Source organism: Pristiophorus japonicus, chromosome 1 (genome assembly GCF_044704955.1).
Source record: "Pristiophorus japonicus isolate sPriJap1 chromosome 1, sPriJap1.hap1, whole genome shotgun sequence".
Taxonomy (NCBI): Eukaryota; Metazoa; Chordata; class Chondrichthyes; family Pristiophoridae; genus Pristiophorus; species Pristiophorus japonicus.
The window spans coordinates 337,152,312-337,166,840 of record NC_091977.1 but is presented as its reverse complement, the minus strand read 5'-3'; the positions used below and the strand labels follow the sequence as shown (position 1 = coordinate 337,166,840).

Sequence of the window (14,529 nt, the reverse complement as noted above, 5' to 3'; positions counted from 1 at the left end):
TACTTCATCTGCCATGCATTTGCCCACTCACCTAACCTGTCCAAGTCATCCTGCAGCCTCTTAGCATCCTCCTCACAGCTCACACTGCCACCCAGCTTAGTGTCATCTGTAAACTTGGAGATATTACATTTGTTATCCCCAAGGGGTTCTACCTTGCCAGCTGTAATGGCCTCTATGAGCTCCAGCACACTCTCCTCCAGCTGGTTGTGGATGTCCATCTGCTGTTGCTGCTCCCTGTGATTTTATGCATGACCTTGGCTTGCAAGAGAAAGAGAAGTTTGAGAGTGATTCTGGTGTATTGTGTTTGGGTGATGTGCCTGCCATAGTTGAATAGCCATCTGTGTATGCAAGATGTGAGATGTGGGTGTGAGTGTTGCAGCATTGGTAAGGTTGTGAGGGTGAAGTGAATCACTGATTGTGAGGTGTGAGTGGTGATCGGTAGAGATTGTTGGTAAATGAGTGCTGGGGGTATGATGCATTGAGTGGTGTGTGAGGCTTGTGGTGCAGATGGTGGGATGGCCGAACTTGGCACCACAGTGCTGGCCATGACATGGATGGCTATCTTCTGCCTTTGCAAGTTGTGTGGCAAGGGCTTCCTGCAAATGTTTGGGAAGAGGACAGCACACCTCCTCTCCACGGTTATGACCAGTGCCTCAAAATCTGTGGTCACTCTCCCTTTGATGGCGCTCCACTATGGGTTTGCACTGCCGTCTTCTTGCAACTACACTTCTGACAATGAGGTGCATCACCTCCCCTTTAAGTACGGAATAAAGCCTGTGACACACATTACTGGGAATTAGACTGGACCCAATATTCGGCCACCTGTTGAGTGTTAAGCCAATGAGCAGCAGTTTTAGCGCTGAAACCAAGACTACAATCATTTTAATGAGGACTGAGCACAAATTGTACACGCTAACTAGACTATTTTGAGGTGGCACAGCATGTTTTGTGGCCATATCCAATTTCTAGGTCTTTAACTATTAAAAAACATTTAATTACTAAGAATCTACTGTACACTAATAAAACTAGTAAATAGTTCTGTATAGTGCATAAGGCATTTTCAGTTATTTAAAATTAGGTTACTCACAGGTGGTGGATTAGACAATCTGATTAAAAATACTTATTTTATGTAATAAACCCATCTTCAGCTGTGTTAATAAAATTGCACCAGGTTACCACTCTTAAATATATCAAAGAATATATTGGCCTAGAATTTGTGGTCAGCTGCAAAGCAAAGACATTCGCTGCTGGCCCTTCAGTACGCTTCGCTTAAAGATCTTGCGATCTCTAGGTCGGGAATTTTGGGGTTTCCGACGTGTAATTCAAATCATCCTAGTGGGGATTCCCTAGTGCGAGCTGCTGTGATGTCAACAAGCTGTCTAAGCAGCCAATCAAAACACAGAATTCCCACAGACAACGAACAAGGAAGTGAATAAGTTCTTAAAACTCTAACTTTTTAAAAATGTTAGAGAGAGCAGGATTGTGACTCTCACATGGGGGGATGGCAAACCTGAAATATAGATGAACAAACTAGTTTCTTAAAAAATTAAACTTTTATTAAAATGTATAAATTTGACAGAGAACAAAATTAAAATTAGTTTTTCAGGGTCATTATCTTATTTAACAGTCAATGCACTGTTAAAACCACAATTACACCTAATCCTTTTGGGTTGAACTTTTAGAGGGGAATTTAGTGGTAATACCGCAGAAGAGCCGAAGGTTTTGTCAGTTTCCCTGATTTGAGTGATTTCACTGATTGCTGGCTCTGTGGGCGGGGCACATCCCGCCTGTGGAGGAGCAGTGAATGACAGACCACAATTTCAAGATTTCCACATTAGGCTGCGCATGCGCTAAATCCTGAAGTTGCGATCAGTTTTAAAGGCGGAATGATGGCAAACGCTGCCTGTTGACTATCATCCAGACCGCAAATTGTGGGCTACTTTACTGCAAGAAAGAAAATGAACAATGACTTTCTCAAACATTGATTGTGCTGGTTCATGGAATATTTTATGTTTGTGATTATGCAAATTGTTTCAAAAAAAAAACGTGAACAAAAAGTTCAATTTCAAAAACTAGGACAATGTTGAAGGCAATTTGTGCCTGGATTGCTGCTTGGGCACAAAGCGGAAACTCTTGGGCCCAAGATGTTTTTAACTAAAATAAAAACAGAAATTGCTGGAAAACATTCAGCATGTCAGGCTGCATTTGTGGAGAGAGAAAGAGAGATACAGCCTCAATATTAATCCCCCACCCCCATGACGGGCGAGAAGGTCGGGAGAGGAGCTAAAGTATTATGGACCCAAGTTTCCACATGATTTGCGCCTGATTTTTAGGAGCAACTGGTGGAGAATGGACTATCTTAGAAATTGCAATTCTCCACATTTTTTTTTCTGCAGTTCTAGTCCAAAGTAGAACTGTTCTACCTGAACAGAATTTTTTCTTCAAAAGAGGGCGTGTCCGGTCACTGCGCCTGATTTCAAAGTTTCCACAGTGAAAACATACTCCAAACTAACTTAGAATGGAGCAAGTGAAGATTTTTGTAGAACTGAAAAAACCTGTTCTACACATTAAAAAATCAGGCGCTGGTTACAAATTAGGCGTCCAGAACGAGGTGGGGGGGGGGAGGGGGGGGGAAAGGGAAGTCATTAAATTCTACAATAAATCCTTATTTATACTTCTACAAATATTATACAAATAAATCCAATCTGAATAAACATTTGTAAGCAAAGAAAAGATTAAATAAATCATCTTCCTACCTGTGTGAAAGTGCTTCAGCCATCGTTCGTTCCCGCGGGGGGGGAGGGGGGGGAAGCCGTTCCGTTCGTTCCCGCGGCGGGGGGAGCCGTTCCGTTCGTTCCCACGGGGGGGGGGGGGAGGGAAATGGCTGCCTCAACTTTCTGAGGCTTCCTGCACCTTCTCACTGCTGCAAGAAGCCTCAGTGCTGATCATGGAAGGGCAATGTTGTTTTATTAAAAAATGTTCAAAAATTAAACAGCTACAAAGAACTACAAAAATGGCCGAGTGCCAATGTTTCCTTCACACTGCGCGTGCGCGAATGCTCCAACGCGCACGCGCAGCGTTGCCGGCAGGAAAAAAACTAATTTAAATAGTACCCGCCCCCTCCCACTTACAAAATCGGCGCGAGTGTAGGCTCCGCCCCCCTGGGCGCTGCGCCAGGCAGACAAGGAGCTGCAAAGCGCTCCAGAATCGCGCGTTTTTTATTAGGCTCCATTTTAGGCGCGAAAAACGGTCGCCCAGCTCAGAGGGGCGCTCGTTTTTTTATCGTGTGGAAACTTGGGCCCTATATATGGAGAACACATCCCTAATAAGTCACATATGCACACCCTCACCTTTTTTACGGCAGTGGATATCAAGGCATCCGAGTGTCCTGGCATGAAGAGATAAGACACTTAATTAACATATTTATCAATTAGTACTTTTCTATTGTTGGCGTGGGGAATGTTGTATTGGTGTTTGAGTTTTGTCATATGTGCCATGTTGTCTCCATAATCAATAACTTCTGTCATGATTGTAACTCGTGTCTCTCGCTAAATATATAATTGTACCTGGTGCAAGTTGGCAGATGTTTGAGCTGGAGTTACAGATGATAGCAAGATAAGAGTTTGGTTTCTTAACCGAAGGGCAGTCTGCTGATTTACTGCTGCAACTGCAGAACAGCAGATTGCATCAGCAAGTTCTCGAACAAGCCTTTAAAGAGTAAATTCTACAAGGTTGTGCTCCTAGTGGTGGTAGAAGTTTGGAACTCTTTTCTGCAAACAACAATTGATGCTAGATCAATTGTTAATTTTAAATCAGAGATTGATAGCTTTCTGTTAAACAACGTTATTAAGGGATATGGGTCAAAGGCTGGTATATGGAGTTAGGTCGCCGATCAGCCGTAATCTAATTGAATGGCAGAGCACAGTCGAGGGGCTGAATGGCCTACTCCTGTTCTTATGTTCCTAGTCTGGAGTCCCATCCACCAGGAGGACATATCGGGAATTTGGATGTCTACCCTTCAAGGTTTCAGGAGAAAGTCACTTCTTATGTGTTTGGAAAATGTTATTAATCAAATACTTATTCAATTATAGGAGAAGTGCAAATATTTGACTTGCCGTAATCCAAATTGGTACCAGTATTACATTACCTATTGTCAGCCTTGGCTCAGTGGCAGCATTTTCATATCTAAATCACAAGGCTATGAGTTCATTCCAGGACTGGAGCACATAATCTTGGCCGACATTTTAGTGCAGCACTGAGGGAGTGCTGCATTGTTCGACGTGCCATCTTTCAGGTGAAATGTTAAATTGAGTCCCTGTCCACCTTCTCAGATGGATATAAAATGTCCCAAGGCACAATTTGAAGAGCAGCAAAGTGCCCCTGGTGCCCAGGCCAACCTTTATCCCTCAACCAACACCACCAAAAACAAGATTAACTGGCATTCATCTCATGTCTGTTTGTAACACCTTACTGTCTGGAAATTTGCTGCCATGTTTGCCTGCATAACACCAATGACTACACTTAAAAAAAAAAAAAAATGCATTGTCTGCAACGCACTTTGGAACATCCTGAGGAAATGAAAGGCACTATACAAATGCAACTCTTTTCCTCTTACAGTGATGCCGGATGATTATCATGCTATGCTAAACATCTGTCTTTTCCAACAGATATAAAAAGAGAAAATAGTTGTCAGTCAGACAGTAGTGGATTTCTGGAGGAGCCATTCGTCCCACCACAGGTAGATAACCATATTGTACAAGCTTGGCCTACAGCAGCAATACACTATCTCTAGGGGGAGTGGGCAGCTAGTATTTCTTCCCAACCTTGGTTTTTTTCTTTGGCCCCAATTACTTTGCATGATGTCACAAGAAAATAAATAAATATTCTTGGTTAAAAACGGGAGGAAAGCCATTTTCAACCAACTACTAATAAACTAATACTCCCATACTAATAAACTGCTAAGTTGCCGGAAGGTGTCCCATGGTGGTGTGTATCATGAGTGACACATTGAGAGCCCCAGAAAAGTGCTATTATAGGGTGTGGTCAGCTCATTCGTGCACAGGCGGTGTCGCATGTGAATCAGCCCCACAATGTATGAGCACTATTTTAATTTGAAGTCACTGGAAATAAAAATCAGGAGAGATGTAAAACGGTTCTGCTGATTCGCTATCCTCCACTTTACCCTATCATGCAAAGTCAAAATCTACCCCTCCCAGTGAGCAGGTTGTATAACACAAAAATTTAGGTTGTGTTAAGTAAAAGGGGAGAAATTGGCCTCTTTTGCGCCTTCCGTTAGCGGCTCCAGGGGAAATAAGTGGATGCTAACAGCGTACTGATGAGAAGTGGTGAAAGTACTGACACACGCGAACTTGCATGGTGGGTTAACGCTGGCGCTACACCATACCGACCCGGAGATTGTGATGTCATCCAGTGCTCAGCGCCCCATTATTGCCCCGGATCGTAAATTCGCTTCCGCCCCCTGCAGCATCGCCGGGTGTCAACACCGGTAGCTGCAGGAGGCATGTGACCTCGGCCGGCCGTTTGGGGAGCAATAATTAAAGTCATTGGTGGTCAGGTACGCCAAAACATTTGTTTTACCCCACTGTGCTGATTTTTGAATTTTTCCAATGCCGCGATTGATCAGCCCTGCACTCTGTTAGAGTGCTTGGGACTGATCTTTGTGGATCACAGGTGCTGTCGCTGACCAGTGGAATCTTTACCTTCAAATCATCTCAGCAATGGCCCTTCCCATTAAGAGCAGTAATTCCGGCAATGCTACCCGGAACATTGTGCAGCGCTGTGCTACTTACTGCCCCTCTTTCTCCATTTAGCACTCCAAGGGAAGTGGTAGCACTTCATTTTAACGCTCCACTTCTCTCCTGGAGTGCTAAACTGGAAGTTCGCATCCACTGGATTTGTGTAGTGCCCGGTGATACTTTTGCACTCCCACAAAAGTTATCGCCCCAAACGGGATGCTACGCAATTTCTAGCCCAAAGAGTTTTAGAGTTGCTGTTTAAGAGATCAACAGGTATAGAAAAGGCAGCTTAGGTAGAAAGAGAGAAAAATTAAAGTTAAAATCTATAATATTTTTTCTAATCTTACATCGGCACCTACAAAACCATATTTCCTGTTGTCATTTTTTGTGTCAACGTCATTGCCCATTATAAACTGGTATGTTCACATTTATATTGGAAGCTGCCTATGTAAACTTGTCATGCTGCAATTACATCATCCTGCCAGTGCGGGCAATGTAGTGCCTCAGTCTGTATTACACCGCAGCTCCAACCAACGCTACTTCTCTACCCCCAAGTTGCTATCAGTGTTGCTATTTAACAATAAATAATATCAGATCAGTGTAATATAAAAATAATGACAGAATGTATGGCTTTAAAACTGAGACCGAATTATGGTTTCATGCTCTGGCCCAATTAGCCCCCACCTTTTAAGCCCACTTCACTTTGAAGACTACACGTGATCTTAACTCCCCTGTGTAATACCATGGGGAGATTGAAAGGGACAGACAGAAAGTTAAGGTCAATTTAATAAAGCTACTCCTTTCATTTGTGTCCTTTTCTTATTGTAATAATGTTTCTCCAGCTGGTACAAAGTGCTACTGAAATCCCTATAAACTGGCTAGCTCGGGGAGTCTTGAATGTTCTTTTTCTGGCAATCTCCATCCGCAATAGTACTCAGTGTTATTTCCTATTAGCTATTCAGTGCTTTATTATAGCCTAGAAATTATTGTCATCCAAGCTATTGTAGATTCAAATATCGCTCAACTCTCTGCGACTTTCATTTGTGTCAGCTTGTCGCAGTAGCACACTCTACTTTAACTTAAAAGGTTTGAGCAATGCTCCAGTACCTAATGTGCCTGGCACTTTCGTGGTTTCTGGCACTTTAGTGCTGCACTGTTGAAGCTGCCATCTTTCAGATCAGACAATTAACCGAGGCCCTGTCTGCCTGTTGGGGTGGCTGTAAAAGATCCCATGGCAGGGAGTTCTTCTTGTGTCCTGGCCAATACTTCTCCCACAACCAACACCACCAAAACTAGATTATTTGGTTATTTATTTCATTGTTATTTGTGGGACCTTGTTGTGTGCAAATTGACTGCTGCATGTCCCTACATTCAAAATCAATGAATTGGCTGTGAAGCGCTTTTGGACACACTGAGCTAGTGAAATGTGCTCTAAAGATCTTTCTTCTTTGACTGTTAGAATAATGGAGAAAAGGTCTTTATCTGAGCTTATTAAGTGATCATACTGGAATATTAGGCTTTTAAAACAGATAATTAATTTCTCGCCTGTGCTCTACCTAATGTTTGCTGAACATTTTCAGATTCAACGAACACTGCAAAATGTTAGTGATGACAGCATCGACAGCCAAGCCATGTTACGAGAAAGCAGGCAGTGGCCATTCCAGTGCGAGGATCCTGGACAAGCAACAGGCCGCGTTACTGATCAAACCTCTATACCTGAGTCTGCCGACAGTGATCAGGCACAGTGTTCAGGAGCATGCACAGCATCTCGTGTTTTACAAGAAGAGGAGACATTTAATTGTGCTCTCTGTAATCAGCAGAGAATTACAGCTCCAGGGCCTGAGAAAATCATCGGGGAGAAAAGTGGATTAAATGGCAGCAGTAGCTGTTTTCACACAACACACCTAGAGGCTACGAAGCATGGTTCAGCTCCTGACGCGAGTTCTTGGCTGAGTAACCAGATCCAGGTTCAAAACAGTGCTGCAGAAAGTCAGAATGATAACTCTGCAAGGAGTAATGCAACAACTGTGAACAATATGAATACAACCCAGGAGGAGTCTAGTTGTCTTCCAGAATATCTTACTGGTACAAGCAAATTAGTGACCGTCCAAATTCCTCAAGACAAATTGCAACAAAGAAGCATCACAGAGATTGGTTCTTTAGAATTATTACCGCTTTTATTTCAGCCAAATGCAGACACTTCTAAGCACGAGAATGTGTTCAGAGGAAGTGAGGGGAAGATGAGAGATGCTTTAGTGCAGACTGATGGGAACATTGGGGAGTATGCTACTGAAAGAAGTCAACATGCTCAAGTAAAGAACCTCTCTTTACTTGTGTCTGAATTTCAATCTGGCAGGCTACTCACAAAATCAGTTTCATTTGATAGGGGACTACTTGATATTGAGGAGAATGCTCAGGGGCCAAGTGCGATCACTCCAGACCACTGCCACCACTGTTACTGTCACCATCATCATAGTTCATCAACATGGTTCAATGGTAAGGATACCAAATGTCCCTCAAAGACTGCTGTATCACCCTCAGAGACGCAGCTGATCCAGACATTGCAGCAATTACAACAAACAGCAAAGATTATCTCTGCTTCCCCGGTAAGTACACCCTACAGTGCATAAACATTTTACATAGGATAGTGCTCTCCTTACATTGGAGGAGAAATGTATTGGTTGTATAGTGGTCGCATCTACGGAAGGACTCCGACCAGATCAGGACCAATCCCACCATGTATTCTCTGAGCATACCTCACTGAATGGGGCGAGTCAGCTCGAGTGCTGATGCCTGGGTCATGACATACTAGATTTAGTGAGTGATGATTTTTTTTATACATCTTCTGGGCATGTGTGAGCTTCATTATTCTGCAAAATTATAGTCATTTTTTAAAAATTGTTCCCACAATGCAATCCACCATTTTTTTCAGCTTTTTAACTCTGTAGTGCTGCTGTTTATTCCTGCTCTGTCTTTCAGATCTTGGGTTCATCCAAGTGTAAAAGACCATTTACTCTTGCATTATACGTTTTATTTTTATTTTCAACTGTCATGCAGCTGCTTCTACAATATTTTTGAAGCGTGAATTTTTGCTGCTATGTTTTTGCACTACAGGAATCTGCAATTTCCTTGCTCAACTCCTTCAGGATCCTTGGATATATCCCATCTGGCCCTGGCACTTTCTTTTCCCTTAGCTTAAATAACTTATCTAATATCTTCCATTTATCCATCACAATATTGCTCATCTTGGTCATGAACCCCCATGCCAAGAGTACCTACTTCCCTGGCTGTCGTGACCCAGTGTACTGGAGATCAGCAATGCCCAGTGAGATGAGATGTACCAGTCTCCACATGGACTGGGGGTTGGGGGAGCAGTGCATAGGTTAGGCAGACCAGGAATGGGCCATTCTTTTTGTTCAAAATTTCTTGATTACCCCTTTACATAGGCTGGAGTCTCAGGAGACGCAGAGGCCTGAGCAATTCCACCACCCCCGCCCCCCCCGCCCGGCCACCCACCCATGGCAGGCACGCAGGCACTGGCTTTTCCAGCTTTTCAGCTGCATGGGGCAGGTTCAGTTCAAATCAGGTACTCTACTTCGGGCTTCATCAGTATTGGAGGGTATCGGTGGGCACGATCCAAGAGTAATCGCTCAGATCACAGCCCATGGATTTTTGACCCCTTATGTCTAAAATCCTCTTATTTATGTGTGCGATCTCAAGGAAATCAGCAATCCTTGGGCAGTGAATTCCTGGCTCTATTTAATACATGGTTGCCAACTTGTGTTTTAGAGGCTGTTTTATTTCAGCCATCTAAATGTTTTGAATAAAAGCTTTAAAAAAAAGTAACATATTCCAGTTTCCCTGCTGACTTGAGCACAATTTGGCTCATTAGTTCTTATCGTGGTGTCTGTGCACACAGTGTACATCATGGCTGATCTGCTCAGATACAGTTGTTCTCAATAAAAGGCTCACTGTGCCTGACAGGACATCCTGGTGGAATTGAATAATTTGACCTGATACTGTATGCAAATTTGGAAACCAGTCAAAAAAAGAGTTTTAATTTTGCTGGCAGCTGTTCTTTTGTGCTCTGATGCTAAGACATGTGAAGCTGGACAAACTACTGCCGGCTTTGTTCCTGTACAAATTCCTCTCTCTGCTATGTTAACCCATTTATTTGTAGTGCCTCTGTTAACGCCTCTGTTAAAGTAACGAGCATGTTAAACATTTGTGTGATGACATTGCAACAGTTATTTCTATACTCTGATTTGTGAATAGGTAGGCTAAGTGTGCTTGTGCTTTATATAAATGTCTATGGGCTTTTGCGTTTACAGCAGTTTCATTTAGCCCCAGACCATCTTCCGACACTCCTTTTTAATGTGTTACAAGCTCCAACATGCACATGTGCGCACACACACGCATGTGCACACACACACACACACACACACAAGTGCGCACACGGTCACAGACACACACACACATGTAGGTGCACACACCGACAAGCATGCATACACACACATGTGCAAACATGCACACATGTCAGGGAAGTAAAGTCCTTTCGGCTGGGTTTTATGGATTTTTGTGCCTCTGTTTGTGTCCCGGAGGGGTGGTAAATGGTGTTTCTGGGCTTAACGCCAGGAATCTAGGTTTTAGCGTCTGGCTGGTAAATTAGGCTCCTGATTGGTGGCGGTGCAAAAACTTACCGCCCCGCCCTCCACTTTGAGATCATGACGTCAATCATCGTGCAATGCTGCGCTTGTGCCCCGGATGGAAAATTCGGCTCATGCCTCATTTAACATCCACCCAGGAAACATCGGTAAAAAACAGCGTTCCCAGCGTGCAGCAGGTGCTATTGGTAGCATATTTAAATGGATGGAGAAGGATTCTACATCGCAGGTCACATTGACTGCAACGATTGTGCACAGCACGTTGCGTCAAGCTCCAACTTTCAAACAGCAGTTTTATCTGCCATTACAGTGTCCTTACAACGTCAGTGAGAGAATTTAATGAGGTCATTACTAGTTCGCCAGCATAACATGCTGGTAGCTATTGGCAGGCGGCTTCAAGCTAGAAAAAGGGCTGCTGGCCATGTCGGGCCACAGATGAGGAGAGACCGAAGATGTCTGGGGAGAGGCCTTACTCCCGATGGGTTTACAGGGAACAATGCTCATATCTCCAGCTCTCTAAGGAGCAGTGTGTGAGAAGGCTGTGCTTCTGACAGGAAATGCTGACATAGAGATGCCAGTTCTTATAGGCAGACCTACAGCCTTCCAGCACCAACACGTCTGAGCTGCCCATCGCAGTGAAGATGACTGTGGTGCTGGCCTTCTATGCCTCCGGCTCCTTCCAAGCAGCGGCAGGGGACATAGGCAGCATCTCTCAATACGCTACCATCGCTGCATTCGCCAAGTCACAAAGGCTCTGTATGCCCACAAAATGGATTTCATAATGTTCCCAAGGAGCAGGGAGAGCCAGAATGAGCGGGCATGTGGGTTTGGCAGAATTGCAGGCTTCCCGAGGGTTCAAGGAGCCATTGACTGCACACACATGGCCTTGCATCACTACACAATACAGAGGTATTCAGAAACCGAAAGGGATACCACTCCCTAAATGTCCAGCTGGTGTGTGACCACAGGCAACACACCCTCGCAGTGAATGTCCACTATCCAGGGAGTGCACATGATGCTTTCATCTTGCATGAAAGCAGTGTCTCACAAATGTTTCAGCAACAAAGGGAAGGGCAGGGCTGGTTGATTGGGGATAAAGGATACGGTCGAGCCACCTGGCTCTTGACACCCCTTCGCAATCCCGCTACAGAAGCCGAGCAGCGCTACAATGACAGCCATGCAGCCACCCGCAATATCATTGAACAGACAATTGGAGTGCTCAAGCAGCGCTTCCGAAGCCTGGACCACTCTGGAGGCTGCCTGCAATACTCCCCTCAACAGGTCTCTGAATTAATTGTGGTGTGCTGCATGCTACACAACTTGGCCATTGTGAGGGGCCAGGCATTGCCAGTGGGGATTGCAGGCCCACCTCAGGAGGAGGAGGAAGACAACAAAAAGGAGCCTGGCAAGGCCCCAATTGCAGAGCCACCCCATCCACTGGGGAGGCAGCATCCAGATGCTGTGGGAGATATAGCTGCACAGCGCCAGCTCATAATCGACCGGTTTGATTGAATGGAGGAAGCGGAGGGATGCATCTAATACTGGCCATGCTATGTACTACCATACAGGCACATCAACGCTGAGCTTTTGAATGATAGAAATGGCACCAACGGCAAAGAGTCAAAGTTACATATTTATCAAAAAAAGTTACAAACAATGCACCCCCAAGAACACCGAATGACATCATAAACTATCAGAACCGAATGCCACAATAAACCATCTTAACTGAACGATACAATAAACCATCCTAACCAAACGATGCAATAAACAGCGTTCTTCTGCAAGTTACTTAACAAGTGCATTATTAAAAAAAACAAATATTTACAGGCATCCTGATAAAATATCAAGGCATCTGTAGAAGGTTGTTGTCCCACCACTTAACGAAACTTGTCCTGAGATTTCCCCCCCCCCCACCTTCCCTTCATCCCCCTCCCACGCCTACTGCTCCTCCTCAATGAGGCCTCAGTGCCTACAGCAAGGCTGCTTCAGGACTGCTGTGTTTGGGGGGCAGACGGTTTGGGTGGGCATATGAGGACGCCCTGGACCAGTTCTTGGCCTGGAAGATCCGGCTGCCATTTGCTGCAGCTCATCATCGGCGGAATCAGTCACTGGCGGCTGGGTGTGTACTGTGTAGGGTGCATGGTTGGAGAGTCAGTGGTGGGAGTCAGAATGCTGCCATCCTGAGGAAGGACAGCACCTTCCATTTCCTGGGAGCCGCTGAGACTCCGACGGGGCTGGGCCTCAACATCCGGAGCATGATGTGTCTCAACTTGCTAGTCTGCTTCATCACTGTCCCTTCCCCGTTGGAAAGTGGGGAAGACTGAGAAGTTGGCAACAGTCATTGACTGCATTATATCACCAAGCTGCAACGTAGCTTGTGCCTGAGACTCGATCGATGCACGCACCACACATTCTGGAACACCACTGTCGCTGCTGGAGGCCACCTGCCTCTGTGTGTGGGCAATGATGATGGCCTCACTGGAGTCCTGAGTTGCACTGACAATTCGTCTGCAACAGTCGCAGTAAGCTTGTCAATGCTCTCTAGGATCTGACCCAATGCAGCCATGAGCTGACGGTGCATGTCTGTGTTTCCCTGGACATTTTCACCAAGTCCAGTTCCATGTCTGCCTGTCGTTGAGCTATGTTGCCAACTCATCCTCCGGAGAGGTGGCCTCTGAGATTCCCCTCTCGCTGCGCGCTGCTGTAGGCGATTGGGGCCAGAAGGCTCCGACGACTCAAAGCCAGGGAAATTGGCCTCGTCGCCAGAGGTGCTTGGTGCGGACGGGCCAACTGGTGGGCTCTGCGGCTCAGGCTTTGCAGTATCCTCGTACGTTTCATGATCAGATGTCGATGGCTCCCTGGACACCTGTCACGATTGTGGATGTTCTTCTGGAAGCAGAAAACAACAGACGTGTGGTTCGCCAGGGTAGAGGCCAGGGTGATAGCAGGAAGGTAGCATTGGACATGTACATGAGAAGGCCCCACTCCTCTTCATAATATGTCTCAATGAAGTCGCATCAGTCGCGCAATCCATTTACATACCCTCACAATTGAAGGGGGCTCTGCATCGCCCCCGGCAACTGTCCAAGCTGGTGCTCCAATGAGGGTAGACACCCGGTCCTCCAAATCTGTTAAATCGAGGAGCTGAGGCGGGCCCCCGCCTGTCCGGCACCACTCACGCCGTTATTGTGAGATCTTCGCCTGCAATGAGTAAAATAGGAAGGGTTCAGAAAGGGTACACCTCCTGTTGTGCCACATATGTCTACTACAGTTCAGTAGCTGAGACTGTGTGTAATTGTCTTCACTTCAATCTGTGTGGATGTTGCATGAGCTTTGGAATGATTGGGAGGAGGTGAGAGCGAGGTATCATAGCGGCTGCAGGTGATCTTTATGAAACCCATAACAGCAGTGGGAGTGTATTGTGAGGAAGGTTCTCAATGATTAGGGAACAAGAGGGTATGTGTATCCTTAATTAAGAGGCAATGGCTGGAGAAGTACGACTTCAACTTTCTGATGCATTGTGCAACCCACACCACAGGAAACATGATACAAGATACATGAAAGACTTCATATAGTGTCTGACATTCATGTTGGAAGGATAGCAGGCATATATAAATGTGAAGAGTACTTACCCTGACTTTCATGTATCCTACATGGTTACTGCTTGTGCCACCAGAGGCACTGCAGTGGGAGACTTGTAGGTTACCTCTACAGGTGTGCCAGGCCTAGTATAAAAGGCAGGCCACCATGTGTGATCCTCACTCTGGAGTTACATTAAATGGACTAAGGTCACTACAGTTCAAGCACAACACATTGTCTCGTGGAGTTATTATGAGGGCATCTGAAGACATAACAATTGGCAACGAGATTACGGACCTTCACGCAAAAATGGTTAACCTTGGTACATTGCAGCAGTTCGCCGATGGTGATGATTGGGAAGCCTTTGTAGAGAGGCTCAACCATTTCTTCACAGCAAATGACCTGGCAGGTGACAATCCGGCCACACTGGCTGATACGCACAGAGCTATCCTGCTAACCAGTTGTGGGCCCACTGTCTATGGCCTCATCAAGGACTTGTTGGCACCAGCAAAGACAACGATCAAGACATA

General features: G+C 45.3%; 1 protein-coding gene across 1 annotated transcript in view; it reads left to right on the top strand.

The window, feature by feature from the left end:
• The window catches only part of itprid1 (ITPR interacting domain containing 1), a 185,103-nt gene that overhangs the window by 95,497 nt on the left and 75,077 nt on the right, over positions 1 to 14,529 (top strand). The window contains exons 11-12 of the mRNA XM_070874657.1: positions 4,668 to 4,738; positions 7,337 to 8,362. Of these exons, the coding sequence (XP_070730758.1) occupies positions 4,668 to 4,738; positions 7,337 to 8,362 (1,097 nt within the window). The remainder of the gene's footprint in view (positions 1 to 4,667; positions 4,739 to 7,336; positions 8,363 to 14,529) is intronic.